The 22438-nt window shown below is 34.9% G+C and overlaps 1 protein-coding gene across 1 annotated transcript in view; it reads right to left on the reverse strand.

Moving 5' to 3' along the window:
• The window catches only part of LOC130092385 (uncharacterized), a 65566-nt gene extending 48442 nt beyond the window's left edge, over positions 1–17124 (reverse strand). The window contains exons 1-2 of the mRNA XM_056260235.1: positions 17028–17124; positions 16579–16929 (exon numbers count right to left, since the gene is read on the reverse strand). Coding sequence (XP_056116210.1) covers positions 16579–16929; positions 17028–17088 — 412 coding nt within the window. The 5' untranslated portion in view covers positions 17089–17124. The remainder of the gene's footprint in view (positions 1–16578; positions 16930–17027) is intronic.
• Positions 17125–22438: the final 5314 nt, after the last annotated feature.

The raw sequence follows: 22438 nt of genomic DNA on the forward strand, positions 1-22438 counted from the left end.
GTGTTATTGATCGTTCTGTTTGTCCTAGGGAAAATAAGTTAAGTACATTTGGCAATAAATTCACAGATTCGAACTTCCCGGGTCAATAACTCCTCAGCTAAATGTTGTTACTACACAAATGACACCTCTTTTTAATCGTAGTAATGTAGACAAGCAGCTACAACCTATTTTTCCCCGAAACGAGCTTTCCTTCGCAGTGGATAAAATACATTGATCTCTATGCGCAGGCGGCTGAGAGACAGATCCGAAGGGACCGTCTGCAAAGTGCAAACCCCGAAAAGCGTTACTACGAAAACAGTCAATAACTTCACTGTAACACACTACAGTGTCACCAAATTCAGTTTACACATCACTGCTGTCCTAATAGTTATACTACAAGACTTATTTTTGGGGAAAAATATTTTTTGCATAATTTTTATGATTTATATTTATGGAAAATATTCAATAACTTCACTGTAATACACTGCATTGTTGCCAAATTCTGTTTACACATCACTGCTGTCCTGATGGTTATACTACAACACTTATTTTGGGGAAAACGTTTTTTTGAATTGAATATACAATTATAAATGTATAATTTTGATGATTTTTTATTATGAAACATATTCAATAACTTCACTGTAATTCACTGAATTGTTGCCAAATTCTGTTTACACATCACTGCTGTTCTGATGGTTATACTACAACACTTATTTTTGAAAAAAAAAATTTTTATTAATTGTACATACAATTATAAATGTATAATTTGTATGATTCTTATGAAACATATTCAATAACTTCACTGTAATTCACTGCATTGTTGCCAAATTCAGTTCACACATCACTGCTGTCCTTATGGTTATACTACAACCATTATTTTGGGAAAAAAATATATATTTTTTTGTATATACAATTATAAATGTATAATTTTTATGATTCTTATGAAAAATATTCAATAACTTCACTGTAAATCACTTTATTGTTGCCAAATTCAGTTTACATATCACTGCTGTCCTGTTGGTTATATTACAACACTTATAAAAAATAAAATAAAAAGTATTATATACAATTATAAATGTATAATTTGTATGATTCTTATGAAACATATTCAATAACTTTACTGTAATTCACTGCATTGTTGCCAAATTCAGTTTACACATCACTGCTGTTCTGATGGTTATACTACAACACTTATTTTGGGGAAAATATATTTTTAATTGTATATACAATTGTAAATTTATAATGTTTATGATTTTTATTATGAAAAATATTCAATAACTTCACTGTAATACACTGTATTGTTGCCAAATTCAGTTTACATATCACTGCTGTCCTGTTGGTTATACTACAACACTTATTTAAAAAAAAAAAGTATTGTATATACAATTATAAATGTATAATTTGTATGATTCTTATGAAAAATATTCAATAACTTCACTGTAATACACTGCATTGTTGCCAAATTCTGTTTACACATCACTGCTGTCCTGTTGGTTATACTACAACACTTATTTTGGGGAAATTAATTTTTTTAATTGTATATACAATTATAAATGTATAATTTTTATGATTTTTATTATGAAAAATATTCAATAACTTCACTGTAATTCACTGTATTGTTGCCAAATTCAGTTTACACATCACTGCTGTCCTGTTGGTTATACTACAACACTTATTTTGGGGAAATTATTTTTTTTAATTGTATATACAATTATAAATGTATAATTTTTATGATTTTTATTATAAAAAATATTAAATAACTTCACTGTAATTCACTGTATTTTTGCCAAAATCAGTTTACACATCACTGCTTTTCTGATGGTTATACTACAACACTTATTTTGGGATTTTTTTTTTATAATTGTATATACAATTGTAAATGTATATTTCTTTATGATTCTTATGAAAAATATTCAATAACTCCACTGTAAATCACTGTATTGTTGCCAAAATCAGTTTACACATCACTGCTGTCCTGTTGGTTATACTACAACACTTATTTTGGAAAAAAATATTTTTTTATTGTATATACAATCATAAATGTATAATTTTTATGATTCTTATGGAAAATATTCAATAACCACTGTAAATCACTGTATTGTTGCCAAAATCAGTTTACACATCACTGCTGTTCTGTTGGTTATACTACAACACTTATTTTGAAAAATAAATAAATAATTAATTGTATACACAATTATAAATGTATAATTTTTATGATTCTTATGAAAAATATTCAATAACTCCACTGTAATTCACCGTATTGTTGCCAAATTCAGTTCACACATCACTGCTGTCCTTATGGTTATACTAAACCATTATTTTGGGAATTTTTTATTTTTTTATTAATTGTACATACAATTATAAATGTATAATTTATATGATTCTTATGAAACATATTCAATAACTTTACTGTAATTCACTGCATTGTTGCCAAATTCAGTTCACACATCACTGCTGTCCTTATGGTTATACTACAACCATTATTTTGGGAAAAAAAAATATATTTTTTTGTATATACAATTATAAATGTATAATTTTTATGATTCTTATGAAAAATATTCAATAACTTCACTGTAAATCACTTTATTGTTGCCAAATTCAGTTTACATATCACTGCTGTCCTGTTGGTTATATTACAACACTTATTTAAAAAAAAAAAAAAAAAAGGTATTATATACAATTATAAATGTATAATTTGTATGATTCTTATGAAACATATTCAATAACTTTACTGTAATTCACTGCATTGTTGCCAAATTCAGTTTACACATCACTGCTGTTCTGATGGTTATACTACAACACTTATTTTGGGAAAAATATATTTTTAATTGTATATACAGTTGTAAATGTATAATGTTTATGATTTTTATTATGAAAAATATTCAATAACTTCACTGTAATACACTGTATTGTTGCCAAATTCAGTTTACATATCACTGCTGTCCTGTTGGTTATACTACAACACTTATTTAAAAAAAAAAGTATTGTATATACAATTATAAATGTATAATTTGTATGATTCTTATGAAACATATTCAATAACTTTACTGTAATTCACTGCATTGTTGCCAAATTCTGTTCACACATCACTGCTGTCCTGTTGGTTATACTACAACACTTATTTTGGAGATTTAAAAAAAAAATTTGTATATACAATTATAAATGTATAATTCTTATGAAAAATATTCAATAACTTCACTGTAAATCACTGTATTGTTGCCAAATTCAGTTTACACATCACTGCTGTTCTGATGGTTATACTACAACACTTATTTTGAATTTTTTTTTTATTATTGTATATACAATTATAAATGTATAATTTGTATGATTCTTATGAAAAATATTCAATAACTTCACTGTAATACACTGCATTGTTGCCAAATTCTGTTTACACATCACTGCTGTCCTGTTGGTTATACTAAAACACTTATTTTGGGGAAATTAATTTTTTTAATTGTATATACAATTATAAATGTATAATTTTTATGATTTTTATTATGAAAAATATTCAATAACTTCACTGTAATTCACTGTATTGTTGCCAAATTCAGTTTACACATCACTGCTGTCCTGTTGGTTATACTACAACACTTATTTTGGGGAAATTATTTTTTTTAATTGTATATACAATTATAAATGTATAAATTTTATGATTTTTATTATAAAAAATATTAAATAACTTCACTGTAATTCCCTGTATTGTTGCCAAAATCAGTTTACACATCACTGCTGTTCTGATGGTTATACTACAACACTTATTTTGGGATTTTTTTTTTTTTAAATTGTATATACAATTGTAAATGTATATTTCTTTATGATTCTTATGAAAAATATTGAATAACTCCACTGTAAATCACTGTATTGTTGCCAAAATCAGTTTACACATCACTGCTGTCCTGTTGGTTATACTACAACACTTATTTTGGAAAAAAATATTTTTTTATTGTATATACAATCATAAATGTATAATTTTTATGATTCTTATGGAAAATATTCAATAACTCCACTGTAATTCACCGTATTGTTGCCAAATTCAGTTCACACATCACTGCTGTCCTTATGGTTATACTACAACCATTATTTTGGGAATTTTGTTTTTTATTTTTTTGTATATACAATTATAAATGTATAATTTATATGATTTTTATTATGAAAAATATTCAATAACTCCACTGTAAATCACTGTATTGTTGCCAAAATCAGTTTACACATCACTGCTGTTCTGATGGTTATACTACAACCATTATTCTGGGAAAAAAATATTTATTTTTTTGTATACAATTATAAATGTATAATTTTTATGATTCTTATGAAACATATTCAATAACTTCACTGTAATTCACTGTATTGTTGCCAAATTCTGTTTACACATCACTGCTGCCCTGATGGTTATACTACAACACTTATTTTGAAAAAAATATATATATATATTTTTAATTGTATATACAATTGTAAATTTATAATGTTTATGATTTTTATTATGAAAAATATTCAATAACTTCACTGTAATCCACTGTATTGTTGGCAAATTCAGTTTACATATCACTGCTGTCCTGATGGTTATACTACAACGCTTATTTTGAAAAAACTTTTTCAATAAAAAGAAAAATAAGTGTTGTAGTATAACCAACAGAACAGCAGTGATCTGTAAACTGAATTTGGCAACAATACAGTGAATTACAGTGAAGTTATTGAATATTTTTCATAATAAAAATCATAAACATTATACATTTACAATTGTATATACAAATAAAAATATATTTTTCCCAAAAATAAGTGTCGTAGTATAACCATCAGAACAGCAGTGATGTGTAAACTGATTTTGGCAACAATACAGTGAATTACAGTGGAGTTATTGAATATTTTTCATAAGAATCATAAAAAATATACATTTATAATTGTATATACAATTAAAAAAAATAATTTCCCAAAACAAGTGTTGTAGTATAACCATCAGGACAGCAGTGATGTGTAAACTGAATTTGGCAACAATACACTGATTTACAGTAAAGTTATTGAATATTTTTCATAATAATCATACAAATGATACATTTATAATTGTACATACAATTAATAATTTATTTATTTTTCAAAATAAGTGTTGTAGTATAACCAACAGAACAGCAGTGATGTGTAAACTGAATTTGGCAACAATGCAGTGTATTACAGTAAAGTTATTGAATATTTTTCATAAGAATCATAAAAATTATACATTTATAATTGTATACACAATTAAAAAACTTTTATTTTTCAAAATAAGTGTTGTAGTATAACCATCAGGGCAGCAGTGATGTGTAAAATGAATTTGGCAACAATACAGTGGATAACAGTGAAGTTATTGAAACATTTTCATAATAAAAATCATAAAAATGATACTGTCACGGTGTGGTGTAGGAGGAAGACGAGGCAGGCAGAAGATCCAATATAAACTTCTTTACTTGAGTGAATATATCAGGATACAAATACAAGGACGACAGGCAGAAGGTACACACTCACAAAACCGGGTAACATTAACGAGAACCGACCAAGGAAGACTGAACAGGAGGAACTAAATACACACACTGATGAACAGAAACAGGTGACACAAATGATGATAATTACAATCCACAGGTGACAACGATGAAGACAAGCAGGTGTGTAGACAAGAGGGATGCTGGGAAGTGTAGTGAAGAGGCGGAGACAAGACAGACTGTGACATTACACCCCCCCCTCCGGAAAGCGCGACCTCGCGCTGCAGAGGAACCAAGGCGGAGTAGATGGAGGGAGGAGCCAAGGCGGAGCAGATGGAGGGAGGAGCCAAGGCGGAGCAGATGGAGGGAGGAGCCAAGGCGGAGCAGATGGAGGGAGGAGCCAAGGCGGAGGCGGGGCTGACGACACCAGGGGGCCGACTGACAGGGGCGGAGCAGGTGAGAGAGGAGACCAGGGTGAAGCCGTAGAGCCGACGAGACAGGGTGATGCTGAGGGACTGGAGGGACATGGTGAGACCGTAGGCTCCGGCGACTGAAGGGTAGACAGGGACACAGAAGGACACGGTGGAGACAGAGGGAGTGAGGACCAAAGGGAAACTGAGGGGAGTGAGGAGTCCAACAGAACCGGGGGGACGAAAGGACGAGGCGTAGCCAGAGGAGAGAAGTCCAAAGGTGAGGGAAGGCCGACGAAGGACCAAAGTGGATCCGGGGGGACGAGGGAGCCTGGCGGAACTGGGGGACTGAGGGGCCATGGTGGAGCTGAGGGAGGTAAGAGCCAAGGGGGAGCAGATGGGACGAAGGGCCGAGGTAGAGTCCTGGTTGAGGAGGTTGGAGGCGGAGGCCAGGGATCCACCGACCAGGCTGGATCAGCAGGGCTGGTAGTCAGGGGTGGACGGGTTGAAAGGTGGCAGATGAAGGGAGGTGGGAGAGGGAGGCTGGGTGGGAATACAGTCTCTGGTTGGACAGACGGGACTTGAACAGTCTCTGGCTGGGCAAGCGGTGAGGGCTCTTTGCTGGACAGGACCAGTGGCGATGGTTTTGAGCTGGGCAGGACCAGCAGTGGAGAGAGCTTTGAGCTGGGCAGGACCAGCAGTGGAGAGGGCTTGGTGCTGGACGGAACCAGCGGCGAAGAGGGCTTGGTGCTGGACGGAACCAGCGGCGAAGGGGTCTCTGGGCTGGACGGAACCAGCGGCGAAGGGGTCTCTGGGCTGGATGGAACCAGCGGCGAAGGGGTCTCTGGGCTGGATGGAACCAGCGGCGAAGGGGTCTCTGGGCTGGACGGAACCAGCGGCGAAGGGGTCTCTGGGCTGGACGGAACCAGCGGCGAAGGGGTCTCTGGGCTGGACGGAACCAGCGGCGAAGGGGTCTCTGGGCTGGACGGAACCAGCGGCGAAGGGGTCTCTGGGCTGGACGGAACCAGTGGCGAAGGGTTCTCTGGGCTGGACGGAACCAACGGCGAAGGCTTGATGCAGGACGGATCTGTCTCAGGCTGGGCAGGCATGACGTGAATCGTCTCTGGCTGGGCAGGCTGGACGTGAATCGTCTCTGGCTGGGCAGGCTGGACGTGAATCGTCTCTGGCTGGGCAGGCTGGACGTGAATCGTCTCTGGCTGGGCAGGCTGGACGTGAATCGTCTCTGGCTGGGCAGGCTGGACGTGAATCGTCTCTGGCTGGGCAGGCTGGACGTGAATCGTCTCTGGCTGGGCAGGCTGGACGTAAATCGTCTCTGGCTGGGCAGGCTGGACGTAAATCGTCTCTGGCTGGGCAGGCTGGACGTGAATCGTCTCTGGCTGGGCAGGCTGGACGTGAATCGTCTCTGGCTGGGCAGGCTGGACGTGAATCGTCTCTGGCTGGGCAGGCTGGACGTGAATCGTCTCTGGCTGGGCAGGCTGGACGTGAATCGTCTCTGGCTGGGCAGGCTGGACGTGAATCGTCTCTGGCTGGGCAGGCTGGACGTGAATCGTCTCTGGCTGGGCAGGCTGGACGTGAATCGTCTCTGGCTGGGCAGGCTGGACGTGAATCGTCTCTGGCTGGGCAGGCATGACACTTAATGTCTCAGACGCGGCGGGCATGACGCATACTGCCTTGGGCTCGGCAGATCTGGCGTGAAGTGCGGGCTCGACAGAACTGGCGTTAAGTGCAGGCTTCCTGGGAACGAGGATCAGACGAGGCCGCCTACTCGGCTGGAGATTCCCCAGAAGTGTTGCGGGGTTCATGTTGATTTGGTCGGTTCTTCTGTCACGGTGTGGTGTAGGAGGAAGACGAGGCAGGCAGAAGATCCAATATAAACTTCTTTACTTGAGTGAATATATCAGGATACAAATACAAGGACGACAGGCAGAAGGTACACACTCACAAAACCGGGTAACATTAACGAGAACCGACCAAGGAAGACTGAACAGGAGGAACTAAATACACACACTGATGAACAGAAACAGGTGACACAAATGATGATAATTACAATCCACAGGTGACAACGATGAAGACAAGCAGGTGTGTAGACAAGAGGGATGCTGGGAAGTGTAGTGAAGAGGCGGAGACAAGACAGACTGTGACAGATACATTTACAATTGTATATACAATTTAAAAAAGATTTTTTTTCCCCCAAAAATAAGTGTTGTAGTATAACCATCAGAACAGCAGTGATGTGTAAACTGAATTTGGCAACAATAGAGTGAATTACAGTGAAGTTATTGAATATGTTTCATAAGAATCATAAAAATTATACATTTATAATTGTATACAATTAAAAATATATTTTTCCCAAAATAAGTGTTGTAGTATAACCATCAGAACAGCAGTGATGTGTGAACAGAATTTGGTAACAATACAGTGGATTACAGTGGAGTTATTGAAAAGTTTTCATAATAAAAATCATAAAAATTATACATTTACAATTGTATATAGAATTAAAAATATATTTTCCCCAAAATAAGTGTTGTAGTATAACCATCAGAACAGCAGTGATGTGTGAACTGAATTTGGCAACAATACAGTGAATTACAGTGGAGTTATTGAATATTTTTCATAAGAATAATAAAAATTATACATTTATAATTGTATATACAATAAAAAAAATTACAAACAATTACAAAATAAGTGTTGTAGTATAACCAACAGGACAGTAGTGATGTGTGAACTGAATTTGGCAACAATACAGTGAATTACAGTGGAGTTATTGAATATTTTTCATAAGAATCATAAAAATTATACATTTATAAAATTAAAAAAAATTACAAAAAAATTGTTGTAGTATAACCATCACGACAACAGTGATGTGTAAACTGAATTTGGCAACAATACAATGATTTACAGTGAAGTTATTGAATATTTTTCATAAGAATCATAAAAATTATACATTTATAATTGTATATACAATTAATAATTTATTTATTTTTCAAAATAAGTGTTGTAGTATAACCAACAGGACAGCAGTGATGTGTGAACTGAATTTGGCAACAATGCAGTGAATTACAGTAAAATTATTGAATATTTTTCATAAGAATCATACAAATTATACATTTATAATTGTATATACAATTAAAAAAAAATTTCCCCAAAATAAGTGTTGTATTATAACCATCAGGACAGCAGTGATGTGTGAACAGAATTTGGCAACAATACAGTGGATTACAGTGAAGTTTTTGAATATTTTTCATAATAAAAATCATATAAATTATACATTTATAATAGTATTGTGATGAATCAGACATGTGAGGCAGATCCATTTGCAACAATTTAATTAGCAGTCTCAAGCAAACATAAAGCTTTCAGAAGAAGGATAACACAAGGCAAGAATGCTTGTAAGGGCCGGACAGGAGTCCGGGGCGGTGGCCAAAACTCAGGGTCAGAGACAGGCTTGGTAGGAGCAGGCAGCAGACAACAGGATAACCGGAGACGGGCAAGGTTCAAGGCAGGCGGCGAGAATCAGAATCCAGGTACAGGCAACGGTCACTTGGCAGGCTGCAGAAAGTCAGAGAGGTTAGTAACAGGCTAGGTTCAGTAACACAGATAGTCAGGGAAACGGGAGAGCGCTCGGACATGAAACACGGGGTGAAACAATACTTCGCACAGGGTGCCGAGTTAACGAGGCAGATATAGCTTCGGGACCAGAGTTGATACAGAACAGGTGTAATGCAATCAGAGCGTAATGATCCCTACTAAGCTGAAGTATGAGACACTTAGTATTCAGGAGAGAGAGCACGGGACTGAGAGTGCAGGGAATCACCAGGGCTGGACGCCGTAACAAGTATATACAGAAAAATAAATATTTTTTCCCCAAAATAAGTGTTGTAGTATAACCATCAGAACAGCAGTGATGTGTAAACTGAATTTGGCAACAATACGGTGAATTACAGTGGAGTTATTGAATATTTTTCATAAGAATCATACAAATGATACATTTATAATTGTATATACAATTAAAAATATATTTTTCCCAAAATAAGTGTTGTAGTATAACCATCAGAACAGCAGTGATGTGTAAACTGAATTTGGCAACAATACGGTGAATTACAGTGGAGTTATTGAATATTTTTCATAAGAATCATAAAAATTATACATTTATAATTGTATATACAATTAAAAAAAATTGTTTTCCAAAATAAGTGTAGTATAACCAACAGGGCAGCAGTGATGTGTAAAATGAATTTGGCAACAATACAGTGGATTACAGTGGAGTTGTTGAAAAAAATTTCATAATAAAAATCATAAAAATGATACATTTACAATTGTATATAGAATTAAAAATATATTTTTCCCAAAATAAGTGTTGTAGTATAACCAACAGGACAGCAGTGATGTGTGAACTGAATTTGGCAACAATACAGTGATTTACAGTGGAGTTATTGAATATTTTTCATAAAAATCATAAAAATTATACATTTATAAATGTATATAAAATTTAAAAAAAAATTGTTTTCCAAAATAAGTGTTGTAGTATAACCAACAGGTCATCAGTGATGTGTAAACTGAATTTGGCAACAATACGGTGAATTACAGTGTAGTTATTGAATAGTTTTCATAAGAATCGTAAAAATTATACATTTATAATTGTATATACAAAAAAAAAAAATAATAATTCCCAAAATAAGTGTTGTAGTATAACCATCAGAACAGCAGTGATGTGTAAACTGAATTTGGCAACAATACGGTGAATTACAGTGGAGTTATTGAATATTTTTCATAAGAATCATAAAAATTATACATTTATAATTGTATATACAATTAATAATTTATTTATTTTTCCAAATAAGTGTTGTAGTATAACCAACAGAACAGCAGTGATGTGTAAACTGATTTTGGCAACAATACAGTGATTTACAGTGGAGTTATTGAATATTTTTCATAAAAATCATACAAATTATACATTTATAATTGTATATACAATTTAAAGAAAATAAATCCCCAAAATAAGTGTTGTAGTATAACCATCAGGACAGCAGTGATGTGTGTACAGAATTTGGCAACAATACAGTGGATTACAGTGGAGTTATTGAATATTTTTCATAATAATCATAAAAATGATACATTTATAATTGTATATACAATTAAAAATATATTTTTCCCAAAATAAGTGTTGTAGTATAACCATCAGAACAGCAGTGATGTGTAAAATGAATTTGGCAACAATACAGTGGATTACAGTGGAGTTATTGAAAAATTTTCATAATAAAAATCATAAAAATGATACATTTACAATTGTATATAGAATTAAAAAATATATTTTTCCCAAAATAAGTGTTGTAGTATAACCATCAGAGTGATGTGTGAACTGAATTTGGCAACAATACAGTGATTTACAGTGGAGTTATTGAATATTTTTCATAAAAATCATAACAATTATACATTTATAAATGTATATATATATATATTAAAAAAAAAATTGTTTTCCAAAATAAGTGTTGTAGTATAACCAACAGGTCAGCAGTGATGTGTAAACTGAATTTGGTAACAATACAGTGATTTACAGTGGAGTTATTGAATATTTTTCATAAGAATCATAAGAATTATACATTTATAATTGTATATACAATTTAAAAAAAAATTCTCCAAAATAAGTGTAGTATAACCAACAGGACAGTAGTGATGTGTAAACTGAATTTGGTAACAATACAGTGTATTACAGTGAAGTTATTTAATATTTTTCATAAGAATCATGAAAATTATACATTTATAATTGTATATACAATTAAAAAAAATGTTTTCCCCAAAATAAGTGTTGTAGTATAACCATCAGGACAGCAGTGATGTGTAAACAGAATTTGGCAACAATGCAGTGTATTACAGTGAAGTTATTGAATATTTTCCATAAATATAAATCATAAAAATTATGCAAAAAATATTTTTTAGGAATTATTATTGTTTCTATTTAATCCATCAACTGCTGAATTGAGAATCAGAACTGAGTTCAGAATTGATGATTGAGAATGTGTATTTTTGTCAAACTGTTAGACAAACAGTGTGTGTGCATGCACATATGTATATTTTGTACAGTTTTGTAAGAGTTGAACACTAGTCTGTGGTTCTGAATTCAAGGACAATTCGAATAACAATAGTCTGATGTGGAGTGCCCTCTGGTGGCTCTCAAGGGCACTCCAGCTAATGACCGTTGCAACTGGCGAGGTACATAAAAAAGAAAGGAGGTAAAGAAAGTTAAAACAGGGTACAGTGGAACAGCAGAAGCCAAGAGGGTCTTCACAGAAGAGGTGGAAAAGGAGCTTGCCGATCACATCAAAACGTTGGCTGAGCAGTTCCATGGCCTCACTCCAAAGAAATGCTGTGAACTGGCATTGCAGTTTGCACAGAAAAACAACATCCCAGTCCCCGACAGCTGGAAAGAGAAGTGTCTAACGGGTAGGTGCAGGAAATTCATTATTCATTAAGACGGGAAAGGCTGACGTCTGTGGTTTCATGCTACAGTATCTAAATATAATTAATTCTATTTTGTTAGGTCGAGATCGGTTCAAGAACTTTATGGCACGCCACCATCTCTCCTGTCGTATGGCTGAAGCAACATCTTTGGGAAGAGCTACAGCCTTCAACCAAACTACAGTCGGGGACTTCTTTGACAATCTGACCAAAGTGATGGACAGGTGACAGAATTAATATATTCCATAATATTAATACAATTGAATGGCAACTATAGCAAGATACAAGAGTAAAGAACATTTACTGTACAAGAAATTGGCATGTGTTTACTTATCAGCCAGAGTTACCAAGGATATGTATTCAGGGCTGTTTAGTATGATTTTAGCATTTTACCATATTTCACTGAGATGTAGCACAGAGTAAGGGGATTGTTATGCTCACAATTCCACCCCACACATCTCATCGCCCGCAACCTCTGGACTAGAGTGTCTACGGTCCATTCAAGACCTATTACAACAGAGCTCTTGATGGTTGGATGAGATCTAACCCAGGCAAAACAGCCAGCATATACTGTACCATATCCCATATGTGTGAACGAGGCAATGACACCACGGAATATCTCTTCTGGATTCAGGTCCACAGGGATTTTTCCATACAACAGAGATATTTTCTCTGATGCAGAGTTTGAACCATCCATGGTGTCAGACAGGGCTGATGTGCTGTCTACTTCTGAAGAAGATCCACCCATGGCTTCAACCTCCACCTCTGCTGAGTCGCCTTCACATGCATGTTCTTCAACATGTGGGACAGATTCACTCCTCACCTCCCCTGGAAATGTGTCTCCCACTGAAATACTACCCTTACCCAAAAGTCAGCAGCCTAGGGCACAGACAAAGAGAAAGGATCCTGACTCAAACACCTGAAAAGCAGGCAATAGAAATGGAACATGAAAACAGAGAAAAAAAAACTGAAGGGGAAACAAGTAACCAACATCAAAGAACAAGGAAAGTCCAAGAAGAAACCCCCAGTGTACAGCAGCTCTGAGGACAGTGATGCTCCCATCCCACTTGATGACACCTCTGAGTGTGAGAGTTCCCAGGATGAGAGTAGTGAACCAGACATCTCAGATCTGTCAGTTGGTGATTTTGTCATTGTGAATTTTGCGACCAAATGCAACAGCTACCATTATATTTGCTTGGTTGAGAGCCTTGAGGGCAATGAAGTTTAATCTGACATTGGCTTTAAACAGTGTTTGAACAAGTTTAGCTTTGGTAATGATGAGGTTTTCTGCCAGAAAACATAATTTCTGTTTTACTGCTGTTTACTTGATCAGAACTCTGAACAACACATTTATCATTGAATTCATCTGTTGACGTTTTTATTAAATCAACCTTTATGTGACACAGAAGAGGTTTACATTTACATTTTATCTTGAAAACAGCTTATGTACATAAATATATATAAGTCTAAAGATATAATCAGACACTATGTTCATTTTTTTCACGAGTCCTGCTGGTCTAATGATATGAAAGCATATGTTTGCTTGAATTAGCTGTGACAGAAGCCGTTTGTTACAAAGACATTGGCTCGTTCTCTACATGTAAAAACTACAGTTTCTCTAACTCTTAATGCTTTATTATTGAATCAACAAAGACAGTGGCAACAGCAGTGCTTTCAAATTTAACTAAATATTATTGACAAGCACAAATGAACCACACAACCCTGAATAATCACCATAACCATACATTATTTTTATTCAAAGGGATAGTTGAAACTTAAGGGAAAGTTCACCTGTATGAGTTTCTTTCTTCTGTTGAACACAAAAGAAGATATTTTGAAGAATGTTGATAACTATTTGCTGTACCCCATTGACTTCCATAGTAGGAAGACAAATGGAAGTCAATACATCGACTGTATGGTTACTGGCATTCTGCAAAATATATATTTTTGTGTTCAACATAAGAAAGAAACTCATACAGGTTTCAAACAACTTGAGGGTGAGTAAATGATGGCAGAATTTTCTTTAAGGGGGTGAACTTTCCCCTTAAGTTTCAATTTACTGAAAAGGTCACATTTGCCACAAAATCTCAGTTGCTCTGAAGTGAAAGTAAGATCTGGTCTGCTGGAAAAGCACCTGAACCACAGTTATCTATTTTAATGTGTGTTACCCTACAGCAATGCTGATTTTACTGGTAGGGATATATTGAGATATTTTGTGAAACAAAGCACAAAAATCTGTCATTTAGGTGATTTTTGATGAATCAGAGCTCCATGTTTCGCTGCGGCCCATCCTTTCTGCCAGCCGTGATTGTGAAGGATTCCTCCTGCGATGATTGTAGCCAGAAAAAACACAAACACAGCCAGTCCAAAACCACCGAACATCAACACACGCTCCGTCACCGTCACCTCGTCTACAGAGACAGAAAAGCATTTTGCAGAATGAAGACAGAAACCCCCATTGCGTTATTGGCAAAATTTACAGACTTTTAGCTCTTTGCAATGAACAAATAAAAAAAAAGTAATTGAAATAGCTCAACACAAGAAATGTTTCAAGTGCTTTCCCCAAATTCAACTGAAAATGCAACTTTTACTGACTTCTGCAGTCTCAAAATTATTCAGCCCCTGAATAGAATCCCTCACAGCAGTGCAAATCTGCAAAAAAAGGTGTTATCTCACTAATCAAGGGCTTCATTAGCAGCAACAGGTGTGCTTGAGCTAGAACACATGAAATATCTGAACTGGCTAGGTTTTGTTGGGTGTCACGTTTGACTGCATGTTAGAAAAATAGCAAAGTCAAAAGAATGGTCCAAAATCGCCCTTCACAAACAAGGAACGGTATAAAAAGATAGCGAATGCACTAACTGTTCCTAGAGACACAGAAGCATAGTTGGCAAGTTCAAAGTTAAAGGAACAGTGGTAATGTTTGTTCAGAACGGCTGCAACCAGATTTCTGAGTGACTGCAAAAGCAAGACTTGGTGGCAACAGGCACTGAGGTTTCAGTACTAAACACATGCCAGAACTCCAAGACCACTACCGACCCAAAAGCACAAGGAAAGTCCTCAAAATCATATAAATAAGCCACATAAGCTTTGGGATTCTATTCTGTGGAGCGATAAAAAACATGGATCAGCGGTATGTCTGGAGGAAGAAGAATAAAGCATATGCAGAAATGAACACTGTCTACAGTTAAACATGTTGGGGCTCGTGATGCTCTGCGGCTGATTTATATCCTCCGGCACTGGAAACCTGCAGCGTGTGGATTCATTGAGGTATCAGGAAATAAGAGACAACGTCGTCAGTGAGGAACCTGAAGCTTAAGCGTCATTGGACCTTCCAAACAGGACAACGATCCCAAGCATACCTCAATTTACAACAAGGCTTGGTTGCAGAAGAAGTCCTGCAAGATACAGTGGTATCACAGTCACCTGACTCAAACCCCATAGAAAATCTCTGGTGGGATTTCGAAGGCGCAAACCCACGAATATTCCTGAACTGGAGGCCATTGCTCATGAGGATTGGGCTCAGATTCCTCAGAAACGCTGTCTGGTTATACATCTCGTTTTCAGCAGGTCATAATTCTACAAGATGCTTGCCATGAAGGGGTTGAATAATTTTGATTACAACTGTACATTGGCAAATCAGTACTTTTTTTTTTAGAGTTGTGAGAAAATCTAGAATAACATCCGCTCTTACCGATCTCAACATCTTCTGGCGGTTCTGGGATAGAATTATCTTTGTCCTCTCTGTCTGTCAGCTTGTCTGAAAATATTTTAATGTATGATCACTTTATCAATGCTACAATTGTCTATATGTCATAAACATTTGTTAACAAACAATTCATTACTTTAATGAGCTCATTGTTTCATGCCTTCAATTATTACATTGTTTAAAATAATAATTTTTAGCAAACTGTGTTTTGTATATGTACATTTCTGAAATACATAAGTTACCTCTGATAACAGATAATAATATGTAATATGGACTAATTGAATTAAATATCAAACACAAATAGAAGTTCATCAAAAAATAAACAATATTATAGTTTCAATTTCAATATTACTATAACAGCAGCTCTTTCCTCCACAAGAATCATTCAAACATTGCACGTACATACTCAAATACTTAGTGGTGTTAGATACTCTCATACTTACAGGTTTGATCAGATCACTAGCACTGCTACTAAATAAGCAGTTAACAAATATCTCAACATTGAAAGCATTATGAAGATTTTAGTTAAAGGTGAAAGGTCACCAGTACTAACCAACATCAATCTCCAGTCTGATGGGTTTCTGGAAGTGCATCTCTGAAGACGACACAGATTTTGTTCCACAGAAATAAAGTCCTGAATCTGCCTCTGTGACTCCAGTAATAACTAGCGTGACTGTAGAGATCTCTGAGTCTGCATCAACTTCCAGACGACTTCTGTTGAGATTGAACGTCACTAGAAGTTTTCTTCCGGCTGCTCTGCTGGTTTTTGCAGATATTAGTTGGGTTAGTTGTTGAGAAAACTGATGAAACCAGGCGATTTCATATCTGTCGCTCATGTTGCAGTTCAGATTGATTCTGTCCTTCAGCTCGACTCTGAACAGAGTCACTTCATCTTCTGAAACATCTGGAAAAAATGATGAACCAATTCTTTTTTGATACAAACAACTTTTGTATGTGAAGTTAAAATGGTGAGTTAAGTGCAAGTTAAAAGAATATTCTTACCTCTGGTAATTATTTGCAAATTCCAGGAAGAAAAAACACAGAGGAAAAGGATTTTCTCCATTTTGTATGTTGATCCGTTGATGACCTGTGTCGATCAAACTTCTGGTTTCATAACAAAGCAGAGACTTAAACCACAAAGTGTTTCCACTTCCTTTCATAAATGAGTGCTGTGTTTTGTTACAGCTGTTTTTATCAGGTATGCTTCAAACTTTTATGTGCAAGTACATAATGAAAATACAGTACATATTTAATTGGATGTGGCCTGTGTGTGTGTTTTAGTTATGAGAAACTATATATCAGCTTCATCAAATCTAAATTAAAAATGAGGCTCTACTCAAAGATTCTTTCATATTTGTCAAATTTTATAAACCCTGCATTTGAAATCCCAAATTTAAACATACAAAACAAACATTTGTCACATCAGAAGGGTTTTCATCACATATAAAGTTATTATTACAGTACAATGACCTGATGCATAGTTCAAGTAAGACATAATAACAAGATATAAAACATTACAGCTGAACTTACTACTCATGTACCTTAAGTTAAATTTGTGCAGAAAATGATTTATAATGAACATTTATATAATATATATTTAATGTTTGTTCAGAAAAGTAAAGCAATAGCAGTGCGTAAAGTGAAAGTGCAACATACAGTAGGATATAATAGACAAAAAAATAGATGTAGAATAAAAACATACAGGTGCTATCACACTTGGTTCGATGGCTTGGTCCAAACCAGTTTGACTCCTCCCCCTGCCTCCGCTGGATTGTGTTTAGTGTATTCACATGTTTTGGTTCAGAAGTGTGATTATGTTTGCATGAACACAGACAGAAGCTTCTCCTGCTGCTGGTAATGTTAATGCTGAAGAGACGATGGCAAGATCAATAGCAATGCTTGCCTCGCTTCTGTACTTGGGTTTTGAAACTTTGATTATAAGCATCAACACAGAATGGCTCTTGCATCTACAGCTGCCGTGGATGAGCTGCCAAAATGACATTTAATTAAAAATGATGGAGAAATATAAAATTATTATTTTAAAGTTGTTGATATATAATATATAGGGGTGTAACAATATTTCGTGTCACAATTCAAAAATGCAACAACATGTATCATGGATAGTGACAATCTGTATCGTGTATAGTAGTTCACCCAAAATAAAAATTACTGTTGAGTTTTAGTGTCATTACATTAAACATGCTATAGTGTTGTATATAAAGTATAATAAAGCAATGGGGGAATATGTGTGTGTCCTGATAATGCCAAATGTCTGATGTTACCAGTAAAAAGTGGCCGATATTATTTTAAATATATCTAGTCAGTGAAAGAGTTCAAGCATATTCGTCTAAAATAATTCAGTATTTTCAGCTTCAGAATCATGAATATTGTTATTCTAGTGTCTCTATTGTCCTGTGCTTTGTGTTTCCAGCACCAAGTCCAAGACGATTCATTTATTTATGTAATATCGAACTTAGCATTTTAATCACCAGAACATTTTTTGTTAACCTTAAATGTCTCTGAGTATCGCAATAATGTCGTATCGTGAGTTCAGTATCGTGATATGGTTCGAATCGTGACATGAGAGTATCGTTACACACCTATATAATATTTATTGCTATATCCAATTTTTGACGATAGTGTTCAGAATATCAGCAGGAAATCATGAGATGACTTGATCCGTACGTGGACCCTGTTTTTAATTTTTAAGCGGACTGGGGTTCGGTTCATCAAACGAGCTGGACTCTGAGGTCAGAGAAACCAGTGTGTGCACCGAAAGTGCTAGTGTGCAAGAGTTTAGACCTCACTCAAAAGAACACCACTCCAGTTATTACAAATAGAAAAGTCCAGTAGTGAGTTCTGTAGTGAATCTTGTGCTGCTCTGAGGTATTAAATGATAGAGTGCAGTGTGTGATGCCGATATTGGCACCATTTCTTTGGCAGAAATTTAAAAAACAAAAACAAAACAGCAGAAAATCAGCAGGATCAGGAGTTTGTTGGAGAAGTCCCTATCAGCACCACCTGGGGATTGAAATAGACATAAGCAGAATAAAACATCTTTACGTGAATTCCTGGATCAAATTCCTGCTTATTGTTCAATGTTGGGAGAAAACATTGTATTTAATAAAAACAAATTTATGTGTGTAGCTTAAGAATCGAGGCTTCTTTAGTTTACTTACTCCTCAGGTTTTTCTTTGTACACTCTGTGGAAAATTTGAGAGGGTGAGCCATACAATTATTAATTCAGTATGATAATATAAATACATTTTTAAAATAACTTTAAAGGAATAGTTCACCCCCCCCCCCCCCGCCCCCCAAAAAAAATCTGTAAGTATTCAATCCCAGTCAAGCTATTCAAAATGCCATGCCTGGTTCTCGCACATCATTCGACTGTTTTAAAAATGTGAATATTTGTAAATACCGTCTCTCCTTTGCTATGTCATAGAAGAAACAAATATTACTTTACTGGAATTGGGATAGGAGGTGAATTGTTTTTGAGTGAACTAATTCTTTAAAAAAAAAAAAAAATTATGACCTTACCAGGCTTTGAATTTGTGTTTTCGTAGAGTTGCTCAGGTACTGGCTTTTTTTCATCAGCATATATTCTTAATGTGAACTGTGTGCCCTGTAAACATTTCGGCACGACCACAGAACAGTGTCCGTCTTTCTTCAATAAACTGGAGACATTATATATTTCTTCATGAACTTCCTCTGATTGATGTTCTACACGAACATGAACGCTCTTGAGTTGCTTCAGGCGCTCATGTGCTCCTCCATCACAAGCCAGAAAACACTGGCAATCACCGGACCTCTTCTGTAGAGGAGCAGAACCTGAGGATATAGAAACAATGCTATATTCATATATGTTTTCTTTAAAAAAAATTCTGACATTAAAAATATTGCAGGAATATAGTACTCACTTCCAAATGTAAAAATCTTCAGCGCCATGAACACTATTATTGGCACAAAAATGAGTCCACCTGATGTGAAATACAAAATGTCTGATTATCTGGTTGTTCATTACTACTTATCATGTAAAATCCATTATGCTTTTTGATATACCTTTTCTTTAGTGTTATAACTGTTTGCAATTAGCAAAATTACAAAGCACAAAGTCCATGCTATTTTATATATAATTGCTATATTGTAAAATTCTGATATAATAAACATTTTTATAGCGGTTATCAGTATTTTCATTTATGGAAAACAACAGAACAATTAACCCAACTATTAACCCAATAAAACCCAACCCCAAATAAAAATAACAACTATTATATATAATGAAACTTTTCTAATTATATAGTTTTAAATTATAGTTTGAAGCAGAAACATACACTATCAACAGCTATTTCAGAATATTAAGAAGATTAGACCTGTGTCCTCAATTCCGTCTTTCACATATTTTTAGCTTATTAGCAAATTAATTTAAAATATAATCAGTGGATACCACATCTCTGCGATTGACAGCGCATTTAGGAAATCGGAAATTTAGCATATGCGGATTTTGGTCGATCTGCAAAAGTAATTTTCACCAAAATCTTATTGCAAGCTTTTTAAAGCATAATTATTAGAGGTAATTCCGAACCCAACAGTTTCCCTTTATTATATTCCCTATTCACCATTTAAATGTCGAAATTTCAAACATACATCAACAAACAATCTGGCTGATTATAAACTTTTTCAATAATTTTTTCAATAAAACCCTTCGGATGAGGGTTCATCAAATCCTCATTGATTCATTGAATTAAAAACCTCAATAGACCTAGTGGATTTTAGAAATTAAAAAATTAAAAATAATGCTGACTCACTAGGCCTACTATTTGTAATTTAACTATTTTTGTTGGTTTGCAAGTTACATTTAGTTGCTAAACAGAAATAAACTTAATCCACATAGGAACCAAACACACAAACTGAGTTAAATGGGCAATATAAATAAAGACTCACATGTTAAAATTGTTTTACGAAGTGCCATGCCGAAAATGAAAACTTCCTGAACTGCTCTTCCTGCTTTACTTCTTCTTCTATAATTTGTGGTTGCATTACCGCCACCATCTCGGCCGGAGTGTGAAGCACTGAAAGGACCAGGAAATAGGTGGGAAGAAAAAAAAACAAACAATAATATTACTTATTATTTTCCCATGCATACAGAAAGCACTTCAACTTGTCTATCTAAACCTAATTTTTTAAAATGTTTTAATACTAATCTATAATTTTGCCTGTCCAGATTCTCCAGAATCAGTTTTTAGTAAATTTAAGGGAGGCTATAGTTACACAGCTCTTCAGTTTTGTACTAATTCATTTTTATATGCTTATGTTTTATTTGCTTATAGTGTAAAAGACCTTCTCAGCACAATCAAAATATATACATCTTCCATGTTGCAGAGTTTCCTATTGTCAATAAAGCATAATTTAAGCCACAATGTCCTACATGTTGACAAGTAATACAAGTATTTTCATTCACATTATTTTTAACAGCTTTCAATACCGTTTTTACCATCAAGCAAATGTAATTCGTCTAGTGTCATGACCTCTTTAAATCTACGGTGTGGTTCACTTATAACTTGCATTGTGAATGCAAAACTCGTTAGGTTCATATTTCACATTGTCAAATAGAAAAATATGATGGGTTGTATTTGTTGGTAATTTTAGGGTCAGCTTATGACCCTTTTAGCTTGCGTTTCTTTGCTTTATTGGATTTTTAAAAAGTGCAATGATTTATATTACTCTTCAAACATTATGAGGTCATGAATAAAAGAAAACAAATAATGAGCATTTAAAGTTATCTCTTTAATGTACTTGTAGGGTAATGAACTTACATGGACACTTCTTACATCCAGCACAGATTTCATTACATCATCATGTCACATGATCATAAAGCAACATGTCAATGGCAACAGGCATACCTTCAAAACAAAAGTCAGATTTAATATTCAGTTAAATATTCAGTCAATTACTTCAATAAGTCACAAAATTATGTCAGTCACTGAATACCATGCAATGTTATATTAATCTTCAGCTCAATCAGCTTTGAAAGAATAACCAGTAGAGAGAAATAAAAATATAGAAATAATAATTTAGTCATCATTAGTGGGAGGCACCAAACTAGCAGTGTCTGGAAAACCACCTGTGTGTCATTGTTTAGTTTTGTTTTTACTGAAATGCCACACCACACCAATGCCACATCTCACTAATGCCACATCTCACTCGTGCTGTGCTTTATGAAGACGCCAGAACACTCCTTCAAAATATTCACCATGTAAGTTTTCATGTTTCTTTTTAAAATATAAGTAAAGCTTGTGTGTTTTTATGTTATTAAATTAACAGTTTTTTTTTTTTTTGTGGAAAAGTAAACCTGCTAATGATGCCAATGAGAAAATTAATCAACATCTTAATGCAGAATATATCCATTACTG

The sequence above is a fragment of the Rhinichthys klamathensis genome, unplaced genomic scaffold, assembly GCF_029890125.1.
Source record: "Rhinichthys klamathensis goyatoka isolate OS25496 unplaced genomic scaffold, OSU_Roscu_1.1 h1tg000176l_1, whole genome shotgun sequence".
NCBI classification, from domain to species: Eukaryota; Metazoa; Chordata; class Actinopteri; order Cypriniformes; family Leuciscidae; genus Rhinichthys; species Rhinichthys klamathensis.